Source organism: Thamnophis elegans, chromosome 2, assembly GCF_009769535.1.
Source record: "Thamnophis elegans isolate rThaEle1 chromosome 2, rThaEle1.pri, whole genome shotgun sequence".
Lineage (NCBI taxonomy): Eukaryota > Metazoa > Chordata > Lepidosauria > Squamata > Colubridae > Thamnophis > Thamnophis elegans.
The window spans coordinates 98,185,492-98,197,521 of NC_045542.1; the positions used below are offsets into that span (position 1 = coordinate 98,185,492).

Below are 12,030 nucleotides of genomic sequence, written 5' to 3' on the forward strand. Positions count from 1 at the left end.
CAAATGACAACCCCCAAATGTATTTTTCTCAGTTCTCTTTTTAAAAGGAAACTGCTTATTCAGATTCAGAAAGGTTAATGTTTGTTCAAAACAATCCCAGAAAATAAACTAAGAAACTGACTTGCTTCCTTAGCAAGAAACAGACATAATAATTCATAATGTTAAAGTAGATAGATTTGAAACCTCTTACCCCCCTACCAAACCACCCCCCCTCTCTCTGAAATAATTGTCCTCAATCCAGATGATTAAAGGTCTGGAGACTAAAATGTATGAAGAACAGTTACAGGATTTAGGTTTGGCTATCTAGAAAAAAGAAGGAGCAGGGGAGACATATTCTAGTATTTGACAGGCTGCCACAAAGAGGAAAAGAGGGTCAACTTGTTTTCCAAAGCACCAGAGGGCAGTATAAGAAACAATGGATGGAAACTAATCGAGGAGAGAAGCAATCTGGGATTAAGGAGAAACTTCCTTCCACAATTACCCAGTGGAACAGTTATCATCAGAAGTTGTGGTGCTTCATCACTGAAGGTTTTTTAAGAAGAGATTGGACAGTCCCTTGTCTGAAATGGTATAGCAGGGGGTTGGACTAGAAGACCCTCCAAGGTCTTTACCAGCTCTATTCTGATTGATTTATTAAATCCCAAGCAGCTGCTCATAAAATGGAGGAGAGATGGGGGAATTAGCATGGTTGGAGTACTCACAACAGTTTCATAGGAATGCTATTTTCAGCAGAAATCCGCATCTGCTACAACATCTTGTTTCACTCTAAGTCTGGACAACAAATAAGAAAAATGTTCACCTGTGTCAACAGAAGTATCTGCTTCTTCCTGAAGAACATATGGAGCTTAAAAGAGTCACTCAAGCACTTTAACCATTTTAACAGCATTTCGTGTATCACAGTGAGCAATCACTAGGGAAGACCTGAACAAACTGTAGCTGTTGCTTTCATTAACCGTTTTGCAAGTGAGCAAATGCAAGTTGCATAGTTAAAAAGACCCGCCACAAATGCAAACCATCCGGAAAAAGCACCTTGCAGATTTTACATTTACAACTTATTCAGCTATCTTGTAATAGCAACAAGTGACTCAACCAAGCAGCTGGCTGATAGCATCTGCTTGGACTGAACAACTAAGGAGACATGTTGGCACTTTAAATACATTAGTGCTTCCACTACTGTCAACACAAAGGGCACTGAAACTGTGACAAAGTATGCTGGTAGGTAATTACGACAAAGAAAAATACGATGCTCAAATGAAGCTTAAAACATGGAAAGTAGCCTTTGAATTATCTGCCCACTGCCTCCATGTTCTATTTCATGTGGAAGAAAGAAAAGCAATGTTAAAAATTACCTGTCACGAAGCATATTGTGAGACTTGGCTGCCATCCCGCTTTTACTTCTCTGTTCTACTATTATAAAGTCCTTTTATGTCTATTTACAAGTGAGGACTTAAGCTTTTTGCATTCTAATTGTATTTTCAAGTTTCCCCAATTATGCCATTTGTCTCTTGGGGTCCTAAAGCAATTTTAAATGTCAAGACCATTATTCCCCAACTTGAGCTGCATAAAAAGCTCAAGAATTCAGCAGTGATGGTGGCTTTCCGTGCATTTCATTTGCCAAAATACATTCCAAATTAAATATGGTCAGAAGTTCCAACAAGAGAACAGAGAAGGTTTGACCTTAAACCATTGGTCATTGCCAGCTTATCATAAATGAGTGAAGAAATTGGGCACAAAGCCAAGTGTTTCTCTTTTAGGTCACCTTTAAGGTTGTTTAAATATAACTACTTTGGATCCAAGTCTCTGAGACTTAAAGCACAACCTGTACTGCTCTTCTACTTGTAAAAGAATATGCAGACATGACAAATTTTCCTCAGAGTGTTCAATATTATAAGTTAGAATATAAATATCACAAAACATCTTTCCATCACCAGGGTAAACAATCAAATATACTTGAAAATAGTAACAATAAGGTTCAGGTTCAGTCAGAAGAAGATAAAGTTATACAATGATCTAGCAGCGAAGTCATTATGAAAAATGAGGGTTGAAAAAGGCTGACACAAACTTAAAATACAACAGCAATAAATATTTCACCTGACTAGCAGCGGGTTTAAGACACAGTGGTGACCGAAAGCTGCCTCTTGCCCCTGAAGAAAGAAAACCTGACACCTAGCGGCCACTCCATAAATATTTAAATCACTTTCAGCAAACGAAGCCCAGGATTTTCTGGCCTCACTGCATAAACTTCAACAACTAGAGATTATGAAGTTTTCCTGGATGTGTCTCATTTTTTTTTAATCTTGTATGTAACACGATGAATGAAAAGAAGAATCCACTGCTCAAAAACGCAAAGCAGAAACACACAGGAAGCATGAAAGATTGATAGGTTTGGGAAATGTAATAACTCCAGAGGAGACAAAGCAATAAAACAAATTCAATAATATAAATTAAAATTTCAGTTCAGAGTAGCAAAAGTTCACAGCGGAGAGCAAACCATTTTCCACCACAACTGTCCGAATATAAGACCATACGGGATTTCACATCCTGTTGATTCTTATATATGCAACATAATCTAGCCATTATTTTAGCAATACCCCTTGATCAACAAGGAATACAGTGCTATACATTGGTGAATATAGTTTTATTTACATTGTAAACTAAATCAGTACACAGATAGTCCTCGACTTACAACCATTCCTCTAGTGACCATTTGAAACTAAAAACAGCACCGAAAAAGCGATGTATCATCGATTTTCACACTTATGTCCACTGCAGCATCCCCATGATCACATGAACAAAATTAGGGTGCTTGACAACTGGTGTGTAATTATGACAGTTATACTGTCCTGGTACAACTAATCTTCCTAGCCAGCTTCCAACAAACAAAGTCAACGGGAAAAGCCAGATTTGCTGAATGACTGCATGATTCACTTAACAATGGTGGTGATTTGCTTAACAACTCTGGCAAAAAGGCTCATAAAATGGGGCAAAACTCCAAAAAAATTGTCTTGCTTAGCGATAAACATTTTTTGGCTCAATTGTGATCATCAGTGGAGGACGATCTGTGTTATTAAAAGCAGGTTTTCAGAGGACCCTAATGACTTCAGAATCCCTGAAGCATCATTAGATAACACTCAGTACAGTAACTGGCAATTCAAAGCCCCATACAATTGTTTGTGTCCCCTAGAATTCCCTCCAACCTTACCTTAACTGCTGAAAATCAATAGCATAATTTCCTGCTATTTTGATCTAAGAATGCGCATGGCAGCAAAATGCTTGGCCACTCTGTTCTTTTTTTGTTGATTCATAATTATCCAGGTAGGGCAAACTTACCTGAAGAGAGCTGCTTGCTGGTTCATCTCCACACTCAGAGTCTCCTCCCTCTGCTACATCCCCTGCTGGATGTTTGTAAGACTCTCCGTTTACTTGGGAAAGGAGCCAGGGAACATTATCGGGTTCCTTTTTCTCATCCATGTCTTCCCCTTCTTGATCATCAGTATCTTCTCTTTGTCTTGATGTTTCCTTGTCTTTTGCAAGTAGTCTTTGTCTCAGGGAACATGAATTAGGAACAATTGGTTCTCCAAATGGCTTCTTCTGCAGGAGCTGCCGCTGAGCCTGTTTCAGGCTTTTCTGATAAACCTCAAGCTGGCACATGATGACTTGAGTATATTTGTTAGGATCTATTCCTTTGGGGCAGAATGGAACACCCCAATAATAGTGCACCACATCCGGTTCTTCATGTTGGCATTTCTCATCAGTCCGAGGAAGAGTGCAAATTGCTGGTGCACTTTCTGGTAGACCAGTCCTTTCTGTAAGCTCAGCAGAAAGCAGTGTATTTTTGCCATGCTCAGCCTGATCTCTGAACTCAGAAGGACTTGTGTCATGATCAAAAGTACTCTGCTGCTGGGCTTCCTTCTGTAGGACCCCCGGGCAGTCAACATGAAGGTTTCCTTTTAAGTAATTTTGGGAATGTTCAATTTCTTTGCTTGTTGGTGTTGGAAGGCTGCATTTTCCCATAAAGAGTCTCCGGGGTTCCAGTTGCCAAGACCGCCGAGGTCTTTGGGGAAAGGTGGGACTTAGGACAGCAGGTAGTTCTTCTGAACTATGTGATGTATCACTGGAGCAGTTCCCAGCTGGTGAGGAAGTGCCTGACATTGCAAAAGTCTGGCTCTTCCCTGGAGTTACAATTATGCTAGAAATTAGTGAGCTTTCAACTATGTCTTGGCTTAACCTCGTCAGTACTACCAGAGGACTCTTGGTGACACATGTCTCTGTGTTCTCATCAATTTTGTCACTTGGAAAGAGGGAGCTGCAGTCGGAGCAAGGAGACTTAGAGCAAGGCGGCGAAACTGCAAGGAGCTGAGAACCCTCTGGTTCAGATGGGTGGCTTTGCACTGGAGACCCTGATGCCTGGGAAAGGAGAGGCACAGGAGCAGCTGCAGAAGCCTGGCAGCTCTGCAGGAGGAACAAGAACACACATAAAATGAAAATGATTTGCACGTATGTATATATGTATTCTTCTAATTATTAAATCAAATTGACTGCTGTTCTACACAGTAAAAAAAACATAAATGATACTTCCACATTAATCTGCTCGGTGATAGCCAACGGTGAAATTAGATATTATGCATCAATAAGTCCATTAGCACAGTAAAGCTTAACAAATATATTTGTTATATTTGCTCTCTTGTCAGATGCTTTGTCTAAGACGAGGATTCCAAGTGAAGTTTCATAAGCCAGCCTTGGAGAAAAGCCAATTCTGAAACCTACAGGGCAAAAAAAAGAGTAAAAGGAGAACATTTCTTCTACTTACACTAAGGCTCTCAGCAATGGCTTTTCTCAGAAGTTCTTCCTCTTCCTCCTCTTGGGAATTTAACTGTCTGGCTTCTTGCTCACTCATTTTTAAAGCCAAGGCAAATTGTTCATCTTCTGACATCTCTGAGTAGACTAAAATAAAATTATAAATCATGATTAAATCATGGACCCTTAATTCTTATACCTGAAGGAGCCTGAAGACTTTCAGCTTCAGAAAGGGAAAACCCACACTAAATTACATAAGAACCATTAAATAGGAAACAAAGCATAATATATTCTGAAAAATATTAAATAATTGAGCTGAGGTCAGGCAGTTAGTTAAAGTTCCCACAGCAATCACAACTTTGACTTTTTAGATACATTCATTATAATGAAATATTTTATCACATAATCATACAGCAGCTCTATTTTGTACTTTTACATCTAATATATAAATCAGAGAACATAGGAAAGTGGTAGATTTTGAACACAAAAGAATGCTTTAAAATATCTAACAGATTAACAGAATGGGAAGGAACTTTGGAGAACTTCAAGTCCAAACCACTGCTCAGGCACGAAACCCCTATACCATTTCAGACAAATGGTTGTTCCATGTCTTCTTAAAAACCTCCAATCTTGGAACACTGACAACTTCTGGAGGCAAGTCTTTCCACTAATTAATTGTTCTGTGAGGAAATTTCTCCTTAGTTGTAGACCAGGGGTGATAAACTCAAGGTCCGTAGGCCAGATCCGGCCCAAAGGATGCTTAGATCTGGCCCATGGGGCTGCCCTGGAAACAGCAAAGGACTGGCCTGTGGTGCCTCTGCCAGTGAAAACGGAGCTCACGAGGGCTGCATGCGGCCCTTCTGAGCTCCGTTTTAACTGGCAGGGTTGCAGGAAGCCGTCCCAGCCAAAAATCGAGATCGGCAGTCCGTTTTCACTGGCAGAGCACTCATGCCTCAAGCTGGCCATGCCCACCCTGGTCATGTCCACACCAGCCCCAACCCCAAGGTCACACAACCTTGATGCGGCCCTCAATGAAACAGAATTTGACACCCCTGTTCTAGATGATTACTTAACATATATATAATACATTATATATTGTTATATTTATGCTGATAAATAAATAAATGTCTGGATGGTCTCTTGTGACGAGCCGAAGACAGAGAGTGGAAGTGTGACCTTCCTCCCATATTTGGACATACCAGGGGTTGTGACTTTAAATATATACATTATATATTATATGTATATAATAGTATAATTCTAGACCATTATATATATATATAATATATAATACTATTATTATAAGAATATCTTGGAGAATATTCTATTCATAAAAATGTTCTACTTAGAAAAACTGCAAAAAGCCAAGTAACTTTTAGCATGATTTCACAGAAAGCTATGGTGCTACTATCTACTTCCTAACTCTAAGCAAGATTTTCCAGAACATATTAGAAAGCATATGTTGCTTTGACAAGAACAAAAATAAAATTCCGAAATTGCTTCATAAAACATCTATTCACTGTTATTTCTGATCCACCATTTTCACTTGACAAAAAATATTGATGCCAAAACCAAAATGATAACTCCAACGATTCTACCCTGAGTTTCAGAATCTCTGAGAATCTGAAGAATACTGTAAAACACTTTCCTATAATTATAGTCTGTTGTAAGTTTTCCCACACAACAATTCTAAGGCAAACAAAAGCATCAAAATATCGTATTCAGGAGTGCAAAACAAAGAAAGCAGTATCTTGAACAAACACATCAACTTGCAGTAAGATAAGGAAACATTCCAGTGAAAAGTCTCTGGGCACCAAAACAACATAATACAATTTTGTGTCTTCAAGAGCATTCTGACATATGTTCAGTTCACATAAGAAATAACTCCAGAGGAATAAGAGCTGACAGGTAGATTACTGAACCCCATTTCTCTCTCAGTTACAAAAGAATGACAGCAAGCCAGTTTGGCTGTGAAAGAAACATAAAAACAAAACATGGACTTCTCAAAATCTGATGAAGATACAACTGAGATAAGACGAAGTTTAATTCTGAACTGACTTTCATGCTGCTGCATGGATTGAAATACGTGTTGACAGGGCACACCGCTACATCACACAGGAGCAGTGTATTGCCATCAAACCACTATTTATAGTGTAAGCCAAGTTTCAAAAGAGAGAGGGAGGGAGGGAGAATGCTTGTCTGAAAATAGCAAGATAATTAGTGACTCTCCCACTTTTGGATCTGCCCCATCTATCACTCACGTCCATTCTACTCTCCCATCATTTCCAAAGACATGTAGTCTTTGACTGAAAAAAAGGTTACCCACTTCTGTATTAAATGGAAATAGTTGGTTTAAATTTGTTAGCAATGTAAGTAAAGTAGGGGTAAAGATACTGAAATTATAGTGCTTTGCAAAGCTACAGCAACTGCTCCATTGCTACAGTTTTACCAATGGGAGGCACAAAGTTCTTATCCTTCATTCCATTTGCCCAGCACTTTTGTATCGCAACTGAGAATATATTATACAGCTAAGCTTTTTGTTCAGTTGATTTGACCATGGACCTGGTACAACTAGCAGAAGGCTTTAAAACAATACTTCCAGATTTAGCAACTTCCGGGTATGAGTCAATTCCACAAATTTTCATCAGTGGCCATGCTGCCTGCCTTTGAAGTCTATGCACCTAAAAACTGCCATGACTAAAAACAGTAATTTAAGATGATTGTGATTGTATCTCTACCTTCTCTCATACAATCTGTTCTACAGGAAGGCTGAGAGCAGCCGTATCTTCACAAGCTGGTCAAAGTTCTTGCTACCTGGCAAATGTTGAAAGACTACCACAAATATGTACTAGAGAAGGAAGGCTTAGATGCCCTCGGCCGAAGCCAGTGTTTCAAGACAAAGTGGTTCAAGTGTGCTGAATGTCTTGAGTTCAATATAAACTGTGGATAATCATAGAGACAGACACAGAGCCTAGAAACACTTCAGCTAGTGCGGGAGGTGAAGGGTAACAGGATCCTTCACCTGCAGGACAGTCCAAAGTGATCTGAACCTACTTGAATTGCTTCACTGGATTCCATTCTTCACTTGGAAGCAGATAACATCAACCTGTATAACATGAATTGCTTTACCAAATGAAATCTAATTGCTTCACACACATTTGCTATAAAAACATAGTTAATAAGATTATTCCTACTCTTAGAAGATCTCTTTTCATTTTACAGCAAAGAACATGGAACACTAATTAAAAAAACAACACACAGCATAGGTTTGTACTATTCCACATTCATAGATGTACTGAAAAAGAATATGTATTTGTCCCTTATGAAATATATAGCATGCAGAAGAATAAAAGAATCAAACAGGGTGTCTGCTCTATGGAAGCCATACTATGTATCTCTGACAGTCATACATTATTCAGATCACTTCTAAGCCCTTTCTGCAATTTGTATATGCTTGATGTTGATTATATTGGTCATAATTAATTATGATTAGAAATTCTAAGTATTTTGTTACGTTTCTTTGAGGTGTGGGTAAACAGACACCTTTAAAACTCGAGACACAAAAATAGAAGCTGAGCTTTGAAAAACAAACACTGTTGGGATGTTTGGGCAGGTAAGAATGGGCCAATACTCTGCAAGTAGAAAATATATGCATGTACAAATGAACAGTCAAGTCCAACTATAACATAGTTTCGCTGAATCAATGTTTGGCTTGCTGTATACTAAATCTACTGAGAAAAAGCTTAAGCATCATCAAATTCAGCCTCACATGAACAACAAATCAATTTCTCCAAGAAAATATGGAGAACAGGGTGGAGAGAGAAAAAGTTAAGAGCGTTTTTAAAGAACTGAAGCCTGAAAATTATTCAAACAAGTTTAGCTTTTTTTAATTTCACCTCTTAATAAGAACTATTTCTTCATAAAATATGTCTTATTACTGACAACTTGCTCCTCAATGCCACCAAACCCTGTATTATTCACTCTTACAATCAGTTTGCCATAAAATTAATGCCAAGAAAGAGTTCCTCCCAAGTAAAAAGAAAAAGAAAAAAAATCCCCAATTTTGAAAATTTTCAAAAAAGTTAATGAGCATGAATGCTTTTGCATTTTGGTATTAGAGGAGCCATCTGAGAATGCTGTGGAAAAGCCAAGAAAGCAAACTAATGGCTCACTGAACAAATCAATTCAGGATTCTCCCTCAAGACGCAAACCACAACACTCAAATTATCCTACCTTGGACACATTATGCAAAGCCCTAGTTCTCTGAAGAAGGCTTTAATGCTGAGAGATGAAACAAACAAAATGTTAAAAAGTTATATTTATGTAGCTGCTTACAAAGCACATCTAAATTATATTAAAGTAACCAAAATATCTTTACAATTCCCAAGGCGTGTCACAACTTTTGAGCACCCCTAATATTTGGAAATGGAAAGTTGAACAATTTGATACAGCCTACTGGGAGGAAAGAGAGCCAGCAACAATTCAGATACAATGGCAGAAGGTGCACCATGAAAGACCTGAAGTGATAAGTTAAGTACAGATTGTTCTGGTTAAAAGTTATCTATGCAGTCACTAAGAATCAAGAACAACCTGATGGCTCATAGTCAATAGAACTATTAGCTGCAGATGCTTGCCCTACTCGAGTCATGGAACCCTGAATTCCAAGAAAGCAGGCTGCAATCTTATGTGGAAGGAAGCCAGGAAACTGTCCTTCTTTGTGGCTGCTGCCACAATATGGAAAGAGTGAGGACAGACCTTTCCCATTGTCTTTTTGAAACCACTCTTTTCCAATATGCTTTCAAAGCAGAATGTATTATTTATCAGGAATTGCAACAAAGTGCAGAAATGTTTTGAACACTTGAAGAACATTTTAGGCTTTTGTTGTTGAGATTATGCTGTTTATAATGTGATGTTGTGATGGGTTTTGCCTGATTTTATTGTGAACTGTCTAGAGCTATATGAGGAAGCAGCATATAAATTATTGCAATTAAAATATACAAATAAATAAATACTTCTCCATATGTACAGCTAAACCAGACCTGATATGCCGTGTAATTAATAATAAAATGTCAACTCAAGGAGGGATGTGGACTGGGCCTATTGAGAGATAATCCTTTGCACCATCCACACATACACATACACAGAGACACGTATTTATACACACATACACATATAGCTAAGTGTGTAAAGTACACCCCCACACTTGCTAATTGCTTGAGTAAGCTCAACCTAAATCCCCAAGGAAAAGGCCAAGCAACCCCCATCCTCTGCATATCAGCCTTTTTTCTAAGAGACCAATTTGTCATCTAACTCAAGCAACCCTTTAAAACATAGACAGCATTTTTATTTCAAAGAAATGAACCTTAATTTGCCTAAAAATAAACACTAAAAGGCTAATTATAGTTCTAATAAATAAAAGAGCAGACATGTAAATGGATGTGTCTAATTAATTATTGCTAATTGACTGCTCTAATATAGTGGATGAGACCTGCATCCGAAGCAGTGAAGAGACTGGGAAATACAAATACTTTTGCTTAGGCCAGCACTGTTAGGGGGTGGCTGAGGCCATACTGTACAGACGTTTGGACTAAGCATCTAGTTAGGAGCTAGATATAGAGGGCACAAAAAATAGCCTTGATGGACCGTGGACAGAATTGTTACCAAGGCAACAATCAAAGAGGGGAAGCATAAGTTCATTCCAAAAAAAAACCTACAGTAATTTGAGTAAATATCTCAGACAAGCCCTTCCCAAATTCACATGAAGATAAAGTGAGGGAGGAAGGAGGCACATTCAGACTTAAGACATTCTGTTACTGTTGCTATTCTTTAAACTTCTATTGCTATTTATAAAACTACTTTAGTGGTGTGCTGGACAGTGATGTGCTGGAGCTGGCTTGCAGGAGCCAACTGTTACATTTTCAGAAATGTTATGAGCTGGTTGAGAGCAGAGAAGTGCTTACATAGTGTAGAAGTTGAAGTAAGCATAAGCAAGAAACTATGAATAACCCCATCCTGATTTTGATAGCATAAGAGAGCAGGGAACAACTTGGACAAGCTCTTAAGATTCTGTCATTATCCTTTATTTTTTAAAGCAAGGTTTTTATTTTTTTATTACAAATTTTAAGATCTTTTATAAACAAAGTGTTGTCCGAGTTTTTTCCTTTAACATAATCTCATATACATAATTCATTTTCCATCATAATTCTATTTCCAATTTCAGCCATATTATTCTCTTTCCACATTTTTCATCTTAAAGTTATTTTTTTCTTAATACATAAACAGTATCATTAATTGCCCCTTCAAAGTTAAACCAAATTATCATTTCATATTTCATCTGTTGGTCCATTTTACTATAAGTAGCATACATCCTCAAATTCAGCTTTTACATAATAAGCATTTAACTTAATTATGCACCATTAATAAGGTTAATATAATACCCTTATATATTAGTTAACTACATATCATTAACAATATTAAAACATTTCACTTTAATCTACTAATATAGCCCTTCTTTCCCTTCTTCCTTCTCTAACCATTTTCTCTTGGTCTATTAAAAATCACATTTGAGAGACTGCCTACTGCCAATTACCTCCACTCGACCAATTAGATCCCATAGATTAGGCCTCCTCCGAGTTCCATCTGCCGGTCAATGTCGACTGGCAACCACGCGGAGGAGAGCCTTCTCGGTGGCAGCTCCGACCCTATGGAACGATCATCCCGTGGAGATTCGTACCCTCACCACCCTCCAGACCTTCCGCATAGCCCTTAAAACCTGGCTGTCCCGTCAGGCCTGGGGTTAAAGACCGCAACCCACCCGAATTGTATGAATGTTGTGCTTTTAATGATGTACTGTCTTATGTGTTTAATCTGTTTGTCCTCCCTTCCTTCCGAATTGTGAGCCGCCCTGAGTCCCCCCAGGGAAAAGGGCGGCATATAAATAAACTACTCATACTCATACATTTCCTTTTGATTCTCTTCTTTCTACCCATTCTCCTAGCTTCTTTTTCTTTTTCTTATTTTTATAATTACTGTATCTTTTCTTCCGAATCCTTTTTCTCACTTTTAATATTATTGTTATTGTAATTTTCCCCAGGGACTTTCCCCAACCTTTCCCCACTATTCCCTTCTTTGCTGTTTAATTGTTTCGGGGGGGGCATTCCCCCTTGGCTACTATTTTTGTGCCACTGTAGATCCCAGTGAAATCATCTAACTGTTTTTCATTTTCAGTCCCTTTTT

The 12,030-nt window shown here is 38.3% G+C and overlaps 1 protein-coding gene across 6 annotated transcripts in view; it reads right to left on the reverse strand.

Annotated features, from left to right (window-relative positions):
• UIMC1 (ubiquitin interaction motif containing 1) overlaps window positions 1-12,030 on the reverse strand; it is an 87,923-nt gene that overhangs the window by 37,779 nt on the left and 38,114 nt on the right. For all 6 annotated transcript variants that reach the window (XR_004254644.1, XM_032209118.1, XM_032209119.1 and 3 more), the window contains 2 exons: window positions 4,811-4,944; window positions 3,331-4,452 (listed from right to left, as the gene is read on the reverse strand). Coding sequence is in view for 5 of the 6 variants with exons in the window: in XM_032209118.1 (XP_032065009.1) it covers window positions 3,331-4,452; window positions 4,811-4,944 (1,256 nt within the window). In the remaining variant the exon portion in view is untranslated. The remainder of the gene's footprint in view (window positions 1-3,330; window positions 4,453-4,810; window positions 4,945-12,030) is intronic.